Source organism: Peromyscus californicus, unplaced genomic scaffold (assembly GCF_007827085.1).
Source record: "Peromyscus californicus insignis strain IS unplaced genomic scaffold, ASM782708v3 Scaffold_15__1_contigs__length_86483966, whole genome shotgun sequence".
Lineage (NCBI taxonomy): Eukaryota > Metazoa > Chordata > Mammalia > Rodentia > Cricetidae > Peromyscus > Peromyscus californicus.
In genome coordinates this window covers 48,975,155-48,994,394 of record NW_026294447.1, presented here as the reverse complement: position 1 = coordinate 48,994,394, position 19,240 = coordinate 48,975,155, and the positions used below count along the sequence as shown (strand labels likewise).

Sequence of the window (19,240 nt, the reverse complement as noted above, 5' to 3'; positions counted from 1 at the left end):
CTTTATTGAGACCTTGAACTCTTCTGTATTCCTGGTGCATTTATTTATATTATTTTCTTTTTTGTTTTTTGAGACAGGGTTTCTCTGTGTAGTTTTGGCACCTGTCCTGGATCTCGCTCTGTAGACCAGGCTGGCCTCGAACTCACAGAGATCTGCATGGCTCTGCCTCCCAAGTGCTGGGATTAAAGGTGTGAGGCCCCACTGCCCGGCTATTTTCTTTTTTTTTTTTTTGAGACACGAGTTTCTCTGCATAACAGCCCAGACTATCTTGGAACTCGCTTATGTAGACCATGCTGGCCTCCTACTCAGAATCTGGCTGCCTCCCAATATTAAAGGTATGCAGCACCACTGCCCAGCCCCAGCATTTTTAGGAGTATTTGAAATGGCAATTTAGCCGGGCGGTGGTGGCGCACGCCTTTAATCCCAAAACTCGGGAGGCAGAGCCAGGCGGATCTCTGTGAGTTCAATCTCTGTGGCGCCTTTAAAGGCGCCAAAGCTACAGAGAAACACCGCTTGAAAAACCAAAAAAAAAATAAAAATAAAAATAAAAAAAAATAAAATGGCAATTTAAATTTGGATCGCTCACGTTTTGCCATGGAGCTTATTACATCTTACATAAAAGCTAACTTTTCTTTTTTCTCTCTCTCCCCTCCTCTACCTCCTCACCTCCTCCCTCTCTTGGAGACAGATTCTCGATGTAGTTCTGGCTATGTAGACCAGGATGGCCTACTGAGAGCTGAGATTAAAGGCGTGTGCCACTACGCCCAGTTTAAAGCTAGTTTTTCTTAAGTGCTTTTCACGGGTGAAACAATGCAATTTGTACATCTATGTACACACACACACAGAGGCAGACAAATATAATCTCGGTATCTTGCAGATGAGAAAACTAAAGCTTACAGAACTTGATTACTTTGACCCAGTTTACAAGCGGCAGTGCAAGTTTAGGGATTGAGCTGGAATTCCAGTTTCCACTTTTTTTTTTCCCCTGAACTTCCTCTTCCGGTTCCTGCTTTTCCAGTTTTCACTGGAGGCTAGGGCACTAACTACCAGGAAACGGCCCTTCCCCGCCCTCACCCTTTTCCCTCCTCCCTTCTCCACCCGCAGGTCTCCGCCCAGCCTTGGCCAGGGGTTAAGTCCCAGCGGAGTGCGGAAAAACCACATTTCCCAGAGTGCATCGCGAGACGGAGTCCTCCAACCAGAGCTCTCCAGACGGCGCCATTTCTGTGGAGGGAGTGGTGGTGCGGCCTGTGAACATGGCGCTGTTCCCGGCCTTTGCGGACATAAGTGAGGCCTCTGGTGGTGGGACATCTAGGAAAGGTAAGCACCCAAAAAGAGTCGAAAGCGACAACCGATGATATTAATGACAGTTTTTCGGGCCCGGGTCTTGGCCTTTTTCTCGGATTTGTTTATCCATTTGTATCCCAGAGTTCTCCGCGGCGCTGCAAAGCCTTCTGGGTCTTGTCTGAAGCTTGGGGTAAAGGCTCTTTCAGGCACTAAGGTGGTCAAGTTAGGGAAGGGTTAACAAAGGCAGGGTGAAGTGTTGGGTCTGGGGCTAACATTACCATATTTTTGGACCTCAATCTCCTAGAAGCTGCAATAAGACAACTCCATTGCACAGAGAAACCCTTTTGAAACACTTTTAATTGTGGTCAGTGTAATTCTTTTGTTTACTAAACTGTAACCCTCAACAAAGTCTAAGACTGTCTGCTCGTTGCAGCCCATCTAGTTGTCAGCACAGGTTCAAAATATAGAAGTGTTCAATAAATGTGTCCGGAATGTGTGGACGGATAGTGCAACGTGTTGCATGAATGAAACCAAAAACAAACAGTGTAAGTTAGAATGTTAGAAATGTCATAGATGAGCCACAACTAACAGCATCATAAATGGGACGTTCCAAGGTTTTGTAAGAGTTAACTTTGCAGTGATCTTCAAGAGGGTAGGATTTGGACAGATAAGAGCATTCAGGGACCTTCCAAGGCCTATGGAACAGAAGCATGAGACTTATTTAGATAAATGTAAACACAACTATTATTCATAATGAAATTAACTGGAGGATAAGTGCATAAAATATATTTAATACTGAGAGTGTAAGATTCAGTTTGAAGGGCTGGTGGCGCACGCCTTTAATCGCAGCGTTTGGGAGGCAGAGGCAGGTGGATCTTTTGAGTTAAAGGCCTGCTTGGTCTACATAGAGAGTTCCAGGACAGCTGGGGCTACATAGGGAGATTCTGTTTTATAAAAAAACTAAAACAAAAACAACAATAAAATTAACTATATTTTTATATCATATAGCTACCAGTCACTGTTCAGCTTTCTTGAGGTGTCTCCACCTTTTATAATTGGTTTGCTTGTTAGTATCAAAAAGAAATCAGAATTCTCATTGTATTTTACTTTTGTAGACAGGGCCTCACTATGTAGCCCTGGCTGGCCTAGAACTCACAGAGATCTGCCACCTTAGTATTGGGATGAAAGGCAAGTGCCACCATGCCCAGGCACATTACATTTTCCGAATGTACCCCTTAGTTCTCTTTCATTTCTCCTGCTCTCATATTTTTTCAGATGATTTATTTGTTGAGAAAACTGGTTATTTGTCCTGAAGATGTTTCCCACCAAATCTTCATGTGACATGCTTCTTTATCCCATTATTTCCTCTAAATTGATGATTAGATCTAAAGAACTGATGAAATTTAGGTATAATTTTTGTTGTTGTTGAAGATAGCATGTTTGGAGTGCTGCACAAATAGTAAAGTCACTTGAGGAAGATCCAGTCTTTGATTTCAGTGATATTAAGATTAGACAGTGAATTCATTTGTTTCCAACTCTTTCTTTTTTTTTTTTTTTTTGGTTTTTCGAGACAGGGTTTCTCTGTGTAGCTTTGCGCCTTTCCTGGTACTCGCTTTGGAGACCAGGCTGGCCTCGAACTCACAGAGATCCGCCTGGCTCTGCCTCCCGAGTGCTGGGATTAAAGGCGTGCGCCACCACCGCCCGGCCTGTTTCCAACTCTTATCTCTTGGGAAGTTGCCCATTAATCGAACTTTAATTTTTTAAAATTTATCTGCATGTATATCTCTGCATCATGTTTATGCCCAGTGCTCTTGGAGGCCAGAGGAGGGCATCAGATCCTCTGGGACTGAAGTTACAGATGGTTATGAGTCTCCATGGGGGTGCTGGAAATGAAACCTGGGTCCTCTGAAGAGCAGCCAGTGCTCTTGACCACTGAGACATCTCTGCAGCCCCTCCATCACACTTTTATCTAATGATTTTGTGGTGATGGTGTTGATTTTCCTGTGACAGGGTCTCATTGTGGTACCCAGACTAGCCACCAACTTATAATCTTTCTGAATGAACTATAGAGACTGAAAGAGCATAGGTTCTTCTGACTCTAGAATTTGTATTATGAACTGTCTGATTTTTAAAATTATTTACTTTATTTTTGTGTTACAGTGTTGGGGGTCTTGTGATTTAGACCTTATCTTTGCATTTCCTGGGCTGCTTCATAGGATGGGTCAACTCCCAGGAAAGCATCTGCCATCACCACCTTGAGTACCCTTCATTCTCAGCTCTGTTTGCTGGTGCTTTTTGTATAAGTGAGTTTGCGTTCCCAGCTTCTTTGCCAGAAAATGGGGGTTCTGATCAAAATGAAAGGCTTGGCTTATTCTTAAAAGAACAAACATTTTCATTAATATCATTGCTTATTTGTTTGTATCATCTGCCCTAAAAATGTTGTTTGAGAGGGCACCCCTGGAGGGGTGGCCACTCACCTCTGAGTTCACTTAAACAGATGAGAAGCCAATGCTGCTTTGTTAGGACAAGTTACAGAAATGGATGTTGAACTTGGAAATGTTATCCAGTTACAACTGATGACCTGTTTTTAAAGTTTAAGCTTATTCATGACGGTTTGCTCCTCTGCCTGTGGTGGAGCTGAACAAAGGCATTTTCAGTAGAGATGGAGAATAGAGTGCCATAGTAAACTCAGCACAGAGGCATTTTAGTGTTGAGTCCTTGTGATGGGCCGTTACCTTGCTTCTGTCCGAGTTCCCTGAAGGTGTAGGTGCTGTGGGTCCCAGCAGTAGGTAGGCAGGAGGCATGAGTGGCTTTTGTGCAGGATATTTCCCTCTCTCTTTCAAGGTACCTTGCTAGGCTCTTAGCAAGGTCTAGCCTGAGATATCTGTGCTGACCCCAGGGACAAAACGTTTTCCCTCTTCAGCTCCAGATGCTAGCTTTCCTTGCTGCTCTTCTCTGTAGTACATTATACCCTGCTTAGCGATGAGAGAGAGAGAGAGAGAGAGAGAGAGAGAGAGAGAGAGAGAGAGAGAGAGAGAGAATATGTATATGTATATAATACACCCTGCTTAGTGATCCAAGTACATATATATTACACTCTGCTTAATGATCTAAGTGTATATATAATATATTACACCCTATTTAGTCATGTAAGTATATACTTGATTTCTGCCAAGCACCGTAACTTATGAGGTTGTAAGTAACCATTGAAAAGAACTTAGCGGCCAGGCGGTGGTGGCGCACGCCTTTAATCCCAGCACTCGGGAGGCAGAGGCAGGTGGATCTCTGTGAGTTCGAGGCCAGCCTGGACTACCAAGTGAGTTCCAGGAAAGGCGCAAAGCTACACAGAGAAACCCTGTCTTGAAAAACCAAAAAAAAAAAAAAAAAAAAAAAAAAAAAAGAAAAGAACTTAGCATCTGTTTAATAAAATGTCTTTTAATGTTAGATATTTCTGTCTAGGATTCTGTGCAACTAAAATCGAATCTCACAACTCAGGTGTGTTATCTGACTGGCAAGGGTATGATCAGGTATAACCATCCTATGAGCAGGTGCTGTCTTGTCCATTACTGTTTGCCCAGTACCTGGAATTGTGCCTGGGTATGTAGCAGGTCCTCAGTAATGCAATGAATAAATACACAGTTACTGTGAAGAACAGAGGATTATATGCTGACTGCGCTTTATACCTTGAGCGGACTTTTGGAGGAGGTTAGATCTTTTGGATATGAAGATGAAGACAGACTTCACGTCCTCCGTGCATTTTATTTATTCAACAGGTATTTGTTGAGTCGCAGCACTGTGATGGGAGTTAGGAGTGTAGGAGTGGTCATGGCTCCCACCTTCAGGCTGTTACAGTTTGTGAGAGATGGGCAGGGGGAGGAGCTGGAGCTGGAAACGAGGATGGAAGACTTGCAACCACTTGTGTGTTGTTTGCCTGGAAGACTGTATGTATGGACATGTGTGTGTGTGTGTACACATGTAATATTACACGTGTATGGACATATATACTATTATGTGTTCATGGGTGTTTTGCCTGCATGTATATCTGTATCACGTGCATGTCTGCTGCCCTCAGAGACTAGAGGAGGCTGTCAGATCCCTTGAAACTGGAGTTACAGATGGTTGTGAGCTGCCATGTGGGTGCTAGGAGTCAAACTGGGATTCTCTGGAAGAGCAGCTGGTGCTCTTAACCATTGAGCCATTTCTCCAGCCCTGTTTTTTTTTTTTTTTAAATGGCCAGTTTTTAAAAAAATGGGCCTCAGAATCACAGAGATCCGTCTGCCTCTGTCTTCTGAGCTGTGACTGAAGGCATGGGCCACCATACCCTCCTTAATAGAATTTGAGTTGGCTCCAAATATTGTAGGAAGATGGACAAGAGATAATGAGGTCACAATTTGTAAATTGCCCTGACAGCCTTATGTACGTGGCTGGAGAGTTTAGTTGAAATACAGCGTAGTCCCATGGTATGGTGGAGAGCCTTAGAGGAAGAAGGGTACATCCGGCCTTAAACGTGTGCCCTTGGCCACGTGACTCACCTTCTGTGGGCCACAAGCTATTGATCTATAAGGGAGAGGGAGCTGTCCAAGGTGCCCAGCCCTCTGAACACTCAGGGCATCCCTGCTGTTTTTGTTCTGTGTGTTAAACTTCTCTGAGAGGTTTTGTTTGACAATTTGCTTGGTTTTAATAAAAGTTCAAAATCTATCTGTGGACAGCGTGATGGAAGCATCTCTTAAATGCTTCCATTATTGTCACTCCTGACATTTCATGTGTCTTCATTTAATATGCTACCAAAGCCACAGCAAGAACGGCTTGTCTGATCAAAATACCGTTTTCCTTCTGAGATGAAGGTCACACTGAGGGTCTCTGCTGATTTGAATTCGTAACCCAGGAGTTTCAGTTCTTTAGAAAGGACTTCTTTCTGTAGCATGAATCTTAAAGAGTCTTATTAATAAAAAGAAACCCAGGGCCAGGTTTTTGGGGTGAATGCTGAAAGATCAGAGAGACAGAACAAGCCACGGCCACCTCACCTTATCAGTTCCTCAGCTGATCTTGTTTCCTCAGGCTGGAAGCCTCTCAGTCCTCATCCAAATGGATCTCAGCTGAACTGCTTCTCGAAAGCCTGAAAGCCTAACCAGCTCTAGTTCCTGGTCCTCATGCCTTATATATCTTTCTGCTTTCTGCCATCACTTCCTGGGATTAAAGGCTCACTTCCTGGGATTAAAGGCTCACTTCCTGGGATTAAAGGCATGAGTCACCATGCCTGGCTGTTCCCAGTGTGGCTTTAAACTCACAGAGATCTGGATGGATCTCTGCCTCCCAAGTGATAGGATTAAAGGCGTGTGTGCCACCATTTTCTGGCCTCTGTATCTAGTGGATGTTCTGTCTTCTGACCCCAGATAAGTTTATTAGGGTGCACAATATTTTTGGGAACACAGTATCACCACATCTTTCTCAGTGGCTGCATGTGGCAGACCCTCAGCCTCATCCCGAGGAAACCTGACCCGCGGGCACTCTCTGAAGGCCTTTGGAGAGTCCCGTCTTTGTCTTGTGTTTCTTCCCCTGCCATCACAGTTTAGAGTGTTGGTGATGTGAAGAGCCACTGGGATGCGCTGAGAACATCTCTCCCTGCATACTGTTTGTCCCGTCTTTCCCCGCTTGTCCTTTGTTTGTGATGGAATCTGATTGCTGTGGAAATATTCTGATCTCAGTGAGCAACAAGGACTATTTTCCCTTAGCTCCTGCCAGGAATGAGGCCCAAGGGAAAAGAACCAGCCTTAGCAGGAGCATGGAGACAGGAGAGAGAGAGCGCATGAGCAGTTGGTCGGTGTTGACTAAATAGGACCTTACACATGACTCACTCTCTTCAAGCCTGGTTCTACGTCTGTAAAGTACTGGGATGGTACTCCCCCAGAACTGGCTTAGGAGATGTGGAAGATGGAAAGGCCGTCCCCTTGTCCTGGTGTTGGCCTACTGTGCACACTTCGTTAGTTTCTCCTCCTCCCTTTTCTCCTGTGCTTTTTAATATTCCTTTTCTCCTTTGGAATCTTCCCATCCTCATTCCTCTCCTTCCTACACATTATTTGTCAATCGCTTGCTATATGCCAAGCATTGCCCTGGCTGCCGGAAATATGGCAGTAGGTTAGGCAGAGCACCCGTATTCAGGGAGCTGGCATGCTGTCTGTCTCTTTTCATTAACATGCAGTTACCATGAGGGACTAGATTCCAGAATATATAAAGAACTTGTGGAACTCAATAATAAGAGGACCCTATTTAAAAATGGGTAAAGTATTTGAATAGCTATTTCTTCATGGTCCAATGAATGGCCAATATGTAAGTAAAAAGATGTTGATGTTATTGTCATAAGGGAAATAGAAACATAGCCACAATGAAATAATATTCCACCTGCTAGGATGATAATTGGAAAGACAACCACAAGTGTTGATTAGATGCTTAGAAATGGAATCCTCCTGTGCTGTTAATGGGAATTGGATGATGCAGCTATTTGGTAAAATACACAGTCTGGCAGTTCCTCGGAATGCCAACATGGTTTATGATCTGACCCAGCAATTGTCTAAATATCCACCGAGGAGAAGTGAAAGCATTCATGGAGAACTTGTACGTGTAAGTTCTTAGAAGAATTGTTGTAATAGGCACAGAGGAGAAGTAACCCAAGTGTCTGCTGGCTGATGCGTAGACACAACGAGTGAGGTATATCACCAAATGCCGTGTATTTGGCAGTGAAATAGAATGATATAATGATACGTGGCTGTAGCTTGAATGAACCTTGCAAACCAGAAAGTGGAAAAAGCCAGTTACAGAACACCACATAGTGTATGAACTTATTTATATGAAATAAATTTGTATGTACCAAACAGGCAGATCCGTTGAGACAGAAAGTAGATAAGTGATTCCATAAGGCAGAGGAGGGAGGCCAGGGGCATGGGTGAGGAGCAGTGGGGGAGCAGGACACAACGCAGACCTCTGAGGACTCTTCCATGTGCCATCCCATGCTTTTTCCCCTTCCTTTCACAGTTAAGACTTAGAAAGTTAGAAAGGACTCTGTAGAGCTGTAAATTAAGAAATGTAGAAACAGTCATTGTTAAGACGTTAGAGGGACAGAGAGAAGGCTAGGCTGGTGAAGGCGTTTGTCGCCAAGGATGACCAGAGTTCAATCTCCTGATAATGCAATACAAATTATTTAAAAGAGAGTGGGAGCTAGAGAGATGGCTCAGTGGTTAAGAGCACTGGTTGCTCTTCCAGAGGACCCAGGTTCAATTCCCAGTACCCACATGGCAACTCACAGTTGTCTGTAACTCTAGCTCTAGAGTATTGGACACCTTCACACAGACATGCACGCAGGCAAGACACCAATGCACATAAAATAAAAATAAATAAAGCAGTAAAAAAAAGAAGTTAGGAATTATAGATAAGCCAAAGATTTTAAACATTTAATCACACTACTCAGAAGTAATAATGATTAATGTTTATAAATTTTAGTATTAAAGCTCAACATTTTATGTTTTTTTTTGTTTGGTGGTTTTTTTGAGACAGGGTTTCTCTGTGTAGCTCTGGCTGTCCTGAAACTCACTGTAGAACAGGCTGGCCTCAAACTCTTAGAGATGCCTCGTTCTCCTGAGTGCTGGGATTAAAGGCGTATGCTATCACACCTGGCCCTTATATTTTTGTTTCCAAAGAATACTGTTGTAAGAAAAAGTTTGCTCTTGACTACACTAGTGTAGAACATGGAGTGTTTCCTGAGTGGTACACTTTCTTGCTGTATCTTTTTGGATACAGGATCTTGCCATGTTGCAGAGCTGGACTACACACTGTGTATGTAGCTCAGGCTGGACGTGATCTCACGGTCCTTGTCTCTGCCTCTCATGTGCTGGGGTTACAGGCATGTGCTGCCATGGATGACTGACTTTCTAACTTTCAGGAGTTTCCAAATGGAATTTGAGGGCTGGTGAGATGGGGCAGCAGGTGAAGGCCCTTGCTGCCAAGCCCAACAACCTCAGTGTGAGTCCTGGGACCCACAAGGTAGAAAGAGAGAGAGCACTGATTTCCTAAGACCAGTTGCATTGACATGATCAGACACATTAGACAGTGGATAGAATGCATGAAATCTTGTTAACCTTCAGGCCACATTGGGTATGTGACTTTTGTTCAAGCCACAGCCCAATATTACAAGAGGGTTTTAATCTTAAATATTTTAGAATGTGTTAAAGCAACGTGCCCTGTGAAAAATTTTATGGATTCCACTCAGTTTCTGTGGACTGCCCGAGATACTGGCTGATAATGGCTGTAAATGCGGATGCCAGCTGATAGGATGGGTGGTTTCCTGGTCTAGAAGGCCTATGGCACGAATGTCATCCATCTTTTCTCTCTCTCTCTCTCTCTCTCTCTTGCATGTGCAGAATTAGACTGGCTGAGCAACCCAAGCTTTTGTGTTGGAAATCTAACGTCTCTGAGCCAACAAACTGAAGAGGTCACAGCCCTTGCTTCTGAAGGGTCACCACTGACAAGGTACTTGATTGACAGGTGGATTTAGCCTTGTGTACTGTTCATAGCCTCAGTGATGCTCCCTCGAAAACCCCAAGATGAAGAAGTGAATGGAGTTCGTCCTTTTGCTCAGTGACCAGGTCATCTTTGACCATCTTCCCTCCCCTAACTCCTGTGGATTCTGCTCCCCCCTTGGATAGCAGGGGCAAAAGTACATGACACAGTTAGTGCCTGTAATTAGGCCATGAGGGAAATTGCATCATTGTAACTCTCCAGTAACTTCATTGACCTCATTAGTGACCTTAGAATATTGTTAATTTGGATATTTCTTTAGTTTCATTTTCAACACTTAGATAAAAATAGCTGATATAAGATAACAGAGGCTAAAATCTCCTAAGCTCATTGGGGAGCTGGATGACATACATCTTCCCTGACTGTGAAGGAAGGTTTTGTAGACCATTTGACAGAGAAATGTACATTCACAAATATAGACTAGATGGCCTCATTAACATGGTGAAAACCTCGTACTCCACATGCATGGGAAGCCTCTGGAAATGATAGATGATGACCAGGGGGGAGTTCGTAATTGGTACAGTTCTGAGGAAGAAGAACTGTTGTCACCTTTACAAAGAAGGACCGTGACCACAGTTAAACCTTTTTTCCTCTAGAATGTCCACTGGGATAACAACAGTCCTCTAGTAGTGTCGCCAACAGTTTGCTAGAGGGACTGGTAGGTTACTTTTTCCATTACAGCTGTGTACACAGGTTTACAGTGTTAGGATAGTGTCCTTGCCTGTCTTGTTCAATCCTGACGTCTCTAAGGTGAGTTCATCCGGGAAGGTATCGTGTAGTGTAGTGTACGGGCTAGGAGTGAGCGTTCATGCTTCTTTGCACATTATTCATCTGTGTGTGATTTCCCCTACTTGTCTTTTGAAAAGAATCCCAAGGTTGACTTTTCCAACAGGAGTCCTCTGAAGTCAGAACTCTCAGATGAGAGTGACCCTAGCGAGACACTCACCCAGATAAGCCGAAAAAAGAAGAAAGAGAAAAAGAAAAAAAGGAAACATCAGCACCGCAAGAAAGCTAAGAGGAGACATGAGCCATCGAGCAGTGGTGGGTCTGAGTCGGACACAGATTCTGGAAAGGACAGGTCTTCCAGAAGCCTCAAGGATGGTCAGAAGGAATCTGAGAAACCCAGGTGGGCGCTGCTTTCAGATACAGGGGCGTTTTAATTGTGAAGGTTCTTTCTTGATTGTTGCCATAGTTAGACATTTAAATGACTCTTTAATCAGTTGATCAAAAGAGAGGCCTGCTGTGGAGCAGAGACCAGCCTTGAACTCCTGATCTCTCAAGTGATAGGATTATTGGCATGTGCCACCATACCTGTCTTGATTCTGGGACGTGGCATATGTGCCATGAATTGGAGTGCAGGTCCGTGCACTGTGGAGTGGCAGGTTCCACTTTTAGAGAGGAGCAGAAGTGTTGTCGATCCTGGATCACGCATGTGCTGCTTTCTCTTTGGTTAAAGTATCCACAGCATTTGAATACCGACTTGCCCTTTTCCTTTCTTCACATTTCTGTGGAAGCTCTGTGTTGATGATCATGGTATTCCCTTCCATAGGGCTGTTACTTATCTCTATACCCCACTCTGCTATCTACCTTAGAGTCTTACCTGGAACAGTGTAGGTGCTCACCATAGCTTTTCCTCTGCTTAGGTGAATGTCCTGCTCTGTGGCAATGGCTATTAGGTGGTGCAGGCGGTATGTGGTGCAGGTCCCTGGCTTAGGTACTTGTCTGTTGTTGTGATAAAATACCCTGAGCAAAACAACTTAAGGAGGAACAGTTTATTCTGGCTCGTTGTTGAGAGTGTAGCCCATGGTGGCGGGGTGTGTGTGTGTGTGTGTGTGTGTGTGTGTGTGTGTGTGTGTGTGTGTGTTAGGGCAGCAGGAGCTGAGGCAGTAGCTCAGGTTGCATCAGAAGGGAGAGGGAGATGCCTGCTGCTGTTCAGCTCCCTGCTCCCTTTCCTTCGGTCCAGGGCTCAGGCCATGAGTTTCCAGGTGAGTCTTCCCACCTCAGTGAACCTGGTCAAGAAAATGCCTCACAGATATTCCTAGAGGCCACCCAGATCATCTAGATGATTCCATACAGTTGTGTCAGGAGGCTTGTCTCTTAGGTGGTTCTAGAGCTTGTCCATTTGACAGTCAGAGTTAACCATCACACTTCCTGAATTACTACTCATTTAGCTTTTTTTCTTGTGTGTTTAGAAGATAGAAGTCACAATTTTTTTTCTCAAATTGGTTTTTTTCTCAAATGGCACACGCTAAGAACACATTAATTACTGCGTTTCCATACAGTAAACACTAAGATATTAGTGAGTTGTGAATGGCTTTCCATGATGTCAGGAAAGTGGGTTCATGGAGGGTAGCACACCATGTGGGACTCTACTTCAGGGGAGCAAGGGACAAATTCCCCAGAGGTGACAGCCACTAATTGTTCCTTCCTTTGTGGATGCATTTGCTCATTCTGACAGGCTTACCTCCTTTCATTGCCCCTTAGGGCAATAATTCAGAACTGCCAGAGAAAGAAAAGCCAGCAAGATGGAGATTTCAAATAGAGCCCGGGACCAAGTTACTTCTTTTCTTTTTCTTTCTTTCTTTCTTTCTTTCTTTCTTTCTTTCTTTCTTTCTTTCTTTCTTTCTTTCTTTTTCTTTCTTTCTTTCTTTCTTTCTTCTTTCTTTCTCTCTCTCTTTCTCTCTTTCTTTCTTTCTTTCTTTCTTTCTTTCTCTTTCTTTTTTTGGTTTTTTGAGACAAGGTTTCTCTGTGTAGCTTTGCGCCTTTCCTGGAACTCGCTTTGTAGACCAGGCTAGCCTCAAACTCACAGAGATCCGCCTGGCTCTGCCTCCTGAGTGCTGGGATTAAAGGCGTGTGCTACCACCGCCCGGCGGCATTTCTTTTTTTTTTTTTTTTTTTTTTTTTTTTTGGTTTTTTTCGAGACAGGGTTTTTCTGTGTAGCTTTGCGCCTTTCCTGGAACTCACTTGGTAGTCCAGCCTGGCCTCGAACTCACAGAGATCCGCCTGGCTCTGCCTCCCGGGTGCTGGGATTAAAGGCGTGCGCCACCACCGCCCGGCCTCTTTTTTTAAAGTACTCCCTTGTAATAAAATGTTGGAAGACTTTTAAAGTAAGTTAGGTGAGGTAAGGGCAGTGCACTTTAATGTAAAGCCTTGTCACCTTTGGCCCTGTGGCTGTGCCCTTTGCATGGTGCTCTGGAGTGTCTTAGGGCAGGAATAGTTTCCCTAAACAGCCTTGTTTAGGAAATGCCTCTGCAGTTGCAGTGGTGGAGGTTTGAATGAGAATGGCCTCCATGGGCTCCTAGTTACACACTTGGTCCCCAGCTGGTGACAATGTTTGAGAAGGATTAGAAGGTGTGGCTGTGTTGGAGGACCTGTGTCACTGGGGGTGGACTTTGAGTTTCAAAAGCCCACACCTGTAGCATGAATCTTAAAAGTTCTTATTAATAAAAACAAACATGGAGCCAAGTATTGGGATGAACACTGGAAGGTCAGAGAGTCAGAACAAGCCACAGCTAACCTCACCTGGCCAACTTCTCAGCTGATCTTGTTTCCTCAGACTGGAAGCCTCTGTGTCCTCATATCTGAATGGCTCTCAGCTGAACTGTACTGCTCAAAACCTAAAAGCTTAACCAGCCAAATGCTGCTAGTTTCTGGCCCTCACGCCTTATATATCTTTCTGCTTTCAGCCAACACTCCCTGGGATTAAAGGCTCGCTTTCTGGGATTAAAGGCGTGAGTCACCATGCTTGGCTGTATCCTTGAACAGATGGATTTCTGCCTCTGGAATGCTCGGATTAAAGGCGTGTGCTACCACTAGTATCTAGTGGCTTTTCTGTTCCCTGACCCCAGATAAGTTATTAGGGTACACAGTATTTTGGGGAACACAATACGACCACACACACCATGCTCACAGTTAGCGCTCATGCTCGCGCTCTCTCTCTGCCTCATGATTGTTGTCTCACAATGTGAAGTCTCAGCTACTGCCCCCATTCCATGCTCCCTGCCATGATGGTCATGGACTCTAGCCTACTGAAACTGTAATCCCCAATAAACTCTTTCTCCTATAAGTTGCCCTGGTCATGGTATCTCTTCACAACAATAGAAAAGTAACTAAGACAATAGTTACAGACATTTAAATATTTGCATATGTTTGCTTGTTTATTTCCCAGAGCTTCCTGCATAGGACCACTAAGCTGGATCTCTTTCTTTTTTTGTATTTTTTGTTTTAGGACAGCATCTTATTAAGTTGCCCAGGCAGGTCTGGAGCTTATGATCCTCTTGCCTCAACCTTCTGAGTAGCTAGGACTGTATAGGCCTGTGCTGCCAGGTCTGGCTGAAATGAAATATTTCAAAGGAATGCCTGTATCCTTCAGGGTGCTTACTGAGATGGCTTCTCTTCTTGGTGAAGTGTCATTTCATGATTGCTGGTCTTGTTTCATTTTCCAACCCTTCCCCATAGGGAAAGCCCTCTTTTCTTCATGGCCTGTGTGGTTATCTGTATCTGGGTGCCTTTGGTGTCATGAGGGTTTGACAGGGTTAACTTGCGTATTTCTGAGGATGCCAAATGTTTTAAAGTTTTAAAGTTCCTTTCCCATTGTCTGATAGTCAAGGAAGTAATGCTGTTGCTGCTGCTGCTGCTGCTGCTGCTGGACACCACTCCATTTGGCTGGAAGACATTCAGACTCTGACAGAAGTCTTCAGGACAGATAAGAAACCAGATCCTGCCAACTGGGAGTATAAATCTCTCTACCGAGGGGATATAGCAAGGTAACCATTGTTGTAGCCCTGGTTTGGTTGCGCTCTCTCTCTCTCTCTCTTTTCTATTAGAAGTAACGTCTTTCTCCTTTGGCTCGCTCAGCACTGTCTGTCTGTCTTTCTCTCATGGATTCTGTTGCATTTTGCCTGTTGTTGAGTTGTAAAGGCACGGTCTCTTCTATATTCTAAAATGAACGCTTTAGCTGGAAGGTCAGTTTGGGGTAATCTTATCCCTGGCCCATAGCATAGTGCCTGGCCGAGTGGGTGGGTGTTCAGTAAAATGTTTGTTCAGGAATGAATCTAAAAATACCTTATAGTAATTAACTTCGGTAGGGTATCCAGGAACTGTTTGACAGTCTGATCTGTGTGCCATTTGAAAAGGTGGCAAGAGCATTTTTATTTATTCAGCCCCACACATATGCCACTTAACAAATGACATTTGATGGTAATGCCTTTGTCACATTATTTCTAGCAGACACCAGCAGAGAGTCATAAAGTAGGGGTGGCATTTGCTGCAGGGATGAATTGGAACTCTTTCTTGTAATCTGTCAAACGTATTGAAAAATGTGCAGGGTGGTGCATCCCTTTAATCCCAGCTGTTTGTGAGGCTGAGGTATGATTGTCACTCTGAGAGACACCTAGGCAACTTGGGGAGACTTCTGCCTCAGACAGCAACAATGAAGCAAAATTTGAGTGTTTACTGACTCCCTGTAGACAGGTAGGACTTTGTAGGACTTGGGACATAAAGGACAGAGGCGGGACACCAGCTCCCAGTTCCCAGGTCTTGAAGATTTAAGCTCTGAGACCTTGGAGATCAGTTTTTGTTTGTTTGGTATCTGTTTTGAGCTCCCTCGATAGCCCAGGCTGTCTTCACACTCACTGTGTAGTCCAGGCTGTCTTCACACTCACTGTGTAGTCCAGGCTGTCTTCACACTCACTGTGTAGTCCAGGCTGTCTTCACACTCACTGTGTAGCCCAGGCTGTCTTCACACTCACTGTGTAGTCCGGGCTGTCTTCACACTCACTGTGTAGCCCGGGCTGTCTTCACACTCACTGTGTAGCCCGGGCTGTCTTCACACTCACTGTGTAGTCCAGACTGTCTTCACACTCACTGTGTAGTCCAGGCTGTCTTCACACTCACTGTGTAGTCCAGGCTGTCTTCACATTCACTGTGTAGCCCAGGCTATCTTCACACTCACTGTGTAGTCCAGGCTGTCTTCACACTCACTGTGTAGCCCGGGCTGTCTTCACACTCACTGTGTAGTCCAGACTGTCTTCACACTCACTGTGTAGTCCAGGCTGTCTTCACACTCACTGTGTAGTCCAGGCTGTGTCACTCACTGTGTAGCCCAGGCTGGGTGAGTTTCAGCTTCCATGTGTCACTGCCCCTCCTGTGTACTCACGTGACACTCACCTTGAGGAGTATAAACATATAAACAGTCCCGCCACAGTGTCCTTCATCCCAGTATGTGAGGCTGTGTTTGTTTACCTCTTCCTACACCCTCCCTACCTATTTGATTTGATTTGAGCTGAATTCATTTGAATCAAATGTACTTATAATGTCATTCATTGAAGTTCCTAAGTGTGTGTGCGGGTTCTTGCTTCTGCGGTCAAGGGGAGCCAGTAGGTGGTTTGATAAGGATCTTATAGGAAACGTATCTTCATTGCGGGAATGTTGCCTTAATCACATCATAAGTTCTACTCAAGATTCTTGAACAAGTAAGAACTAAGATGTTGAACAATATGAAAGTAGTTAAATTATGCCTCATCCATACAGTAGATTAGTTTGAAGGCAGTAAAAACTATATTCCTGTGGCTGGTGGATGGCTCAGTTGGTAAAGGTCCTTCTGTCAAGTCTAACAACCTGAGTTAGAGCCCTGGGACCCCCATGGTGGAAGTGAGAACTGCTTCCCACAGGTTGTCCACTGACCTCCATGTGTGCACTGTGGCTGCACCCTCCCCGCCCAAATGTAATTAGGGACTGGAGAGATGACCCAGTGGTTAAGAGCACTGACTGTTCTGCTCTTCCAGAGAGGTCCTTTGTTCAATTCCCAGCAACCACATGGTGGCTCACAACCATTTATAATGGAATCTGATGTCCTCTTCTGGGGTACGGATGTACATGCAGACAGAGCACTCATACATAAAACACTTACATAAATAAATGTAATTAAAAATTATTCTTTAAGGGCTGGAGAGATGGCTCGGTGGTTAAGAGTGCTTGCTGTTCTTCCAGAGGACCCAGGTTCAATTCCCAGCACCCACGAAAGAAAAAAAAAAGAAAGGAAAAATTATATTCTTTAAGAGTAATTGTATTGGGAAGTGTGTAAAAACAGTGGGGAGGGTTCAGAGCTATATGATGTGTTAAAAGAATGTGTACATGTGCCTGTATCCAGAAGTAGGTATCTGAAAATAGTGGGACTTTGTGTTCCCTCACATCTTCATTGCTGTAGCAGATGCCCTTGTTACTTATTTTTAGTTTTATTTTATGTGGATGGGTGTTTTGCCTCCATGTATGTCTGTGCACCGTGTGTGTGCAGTGCCCATGGAGGCCAGAAGAAGTTGTCAGATCCTCTGGGACTGGAGTTACAGATGACGGTGAGCTACCATATGGGAGCTGGGAATCAAATTCATGTTCTCTGGAAGAGCAGTGCTCTTAACCGCTGAGCCATCTCTCCAGCAAACACCCCCCACTCCCCCCATTAATTTGTCCTTTGGAACTGAAGAGTCTGTTCCCATCATGGCCGCCTATGGCTGTGAGCTTCTAGCTCTACCAGTAAAGTTGCTCTGCATGTAATTCCATGGTAATTCCTCCTTTCTGCAACCCTTCTATACATTATCACACTGGGTTTTTCAATCTACTCACGTCGCTACTCGAGATGCTGTCACAGTGTTCAGACCTTGCAGGATTTAGGAGAACTTGTGTGTTTGAGAAAACATTTCCCTGAATTGGGATTCCCAGCATTGGAGCAGCGATAGAGGTACAAGGCAAACAGAGAAGGCATCTGGACAGTGGAGGAAGCAAGGAGGCGGGAGAGCCCGGCTTGCCTGGCTGTCTTGGAGCTGACAAGGTGTGGCATCTCTCCCCTATCCTTTCCACACGACATTTTATTTTGCAGGATTTCACTTACATAGCAAAGGTTGGAAGATTTTATACTCATGTACTCCTCCAACATTCTGCCTCTGATACCCCTCATGCTTGCTTCCTTACTGTCTGTCCATCAGCCCTTCTGAAGTTTTGATACATTTCAAACGAGCCACAGCCAGTCCACTGTCTCCTAAGTGTGCATACTAGTAACTAGGATTCAGTAGTTTTTAGGGGTTTTCTTTGGTTTCACATTTACGTGCAGTTCATCTCTAGTCTTGCACGTTGATGAACACCTGCACCCCTGTAACCATGACCCCTGTGGCACCCACACATTTCTCCATGCTCCTCTCCAGGTACCTCACACCCCATGGGTCCAGCAGCATTTGCTTCTGTTATGATTCCCATCCTGTTAGTCTTGTCTGCCTAGAATGTTGTAAGTAGAATTTCACAGCATGCACTCTCCTGTGCCTGGCTTTTTTCACTCAGTGTGGTGTTTCTGAAATTCAGTGTGTGGCATTTGTCAGAAGTTTGTCTCATGTATTATTTATTCCATTATATGGCGTTACTGCTGCTTGTTAAGAGTTCGTCTGTTGATGGCCACTTGGACTCTTTCCAGTCTTTAGCTGCTGCGAATATTTGAGTACAAGTCTTGGTGTAGACATATGGTTTGTTTTCTCTTGGGCACATCCCTCGGACTAGAGTGCCAGGTCACATGGTGTGTGTGTGTGTGTTTAGAGTTTGAAGGTACTGCCACACCTTTCCCCAGCATGAGCACTCATCACTTTTCCATTCCCACCAGCAACAGATCGGAGTACTGCTTACCGCATCTGTGCTGTACATCTTGACAGCTTCAGCTCCCTGGGGTGTGGGGTGTGCCCCAGCCTGGTTTTATTTGGGCATTTCCTGGAGGGCTACTGGTACCGAGTATTTTATGCACTTTTTGGTTCTTTCTCCTTGTGTGAGATGCCGGTTCAGTCTCTTGCCCTGGTTTTAGTTGGGTCATTTGATGACAGTTGTACACAGTTTTGTCAGTCTCTGCCTGCATGTTCTGTAAAACACTTTAGAGCCCAGAAACCTCTTGTCCTTTAGAGTAGAAAAGAACCAAATACAATGTCCTTTGACTCACTTCAAAAGAAAGAATCTTAGACCTCATGCTGCCCTCTAAAGCAGCACAGCACTGGGAAGGGGGACCGATTGACCTGGCAGATAAGTGCTCTGGGTTCCTGGTGTCATTTAAGAGTGGTGTGAAAGGGGATGACAGTCTCAGCCTTACCTGTCACATAAGGCTGTGATAAGCAAGTGATATAATGTGTGTGACAGACCCTCACACAGCTTCAGAGAAATGCATAGTCATAAGATCTAGAAGGCACAGTCTTAAATCCATAGAGGTGTTATCAGCGGGTTGAAGACCAGGGAGAAGTCAAGTCAGGCAGAGTAAGGCTGATGGCTGATCTCTTGGGGCTCTTAGTCTATTCAAGGTGAATGCGTAAGAAGAATTAGGTCTCAGGACGTTCAGTTGTACACAGGGAACAGGACACACATTTTG

At 44.6% G+C, this 19,240-nt stretch overlaps 1 protein-coding gene across 3 annotated transcripts in view; it reads left to right on the top strand.

The window, feature by feature from the left end:
• Positions 1–1,089: 1,089 nt before the first annotated feature.
• Positions 1,090–19,240, top strand: part of Nrde2 (NRDE-2, necessary for RNA interference, domain containing) — a 39,082-nt gene continuing 20,931 nt past the window's right edge. The window contains exons 1-5 of one of the 3 annotated variants that reach the window (XM_052738763.1): positions 1,090–1,317; positions 9,696–9,804; positions 10,745–10,978; positions 13,539–13,583; positions 14,457–14,618. In XM_052738763.1, coding sequence (XP_052594723.1) covers positions 1,254–1,317; positions 9,696–9,804; positions 10,745–10,978; positions 13,539–13,583; positions 14,457–14,618 — 614 coding nt within the window. In that variant the 5' untranslated portion in view covers positions 1,090–1,253. The remainder of the gene's footprint in view (positions 1,318–9,695; positions 9,805–10,744; positions 10,979–13,538; positions 13,584–14,456; positions 14,619–19,240) is intronic. The other 2 variants (XM_052738761.1, XM_052738762.1) reach the window with 2 other exon arrangements.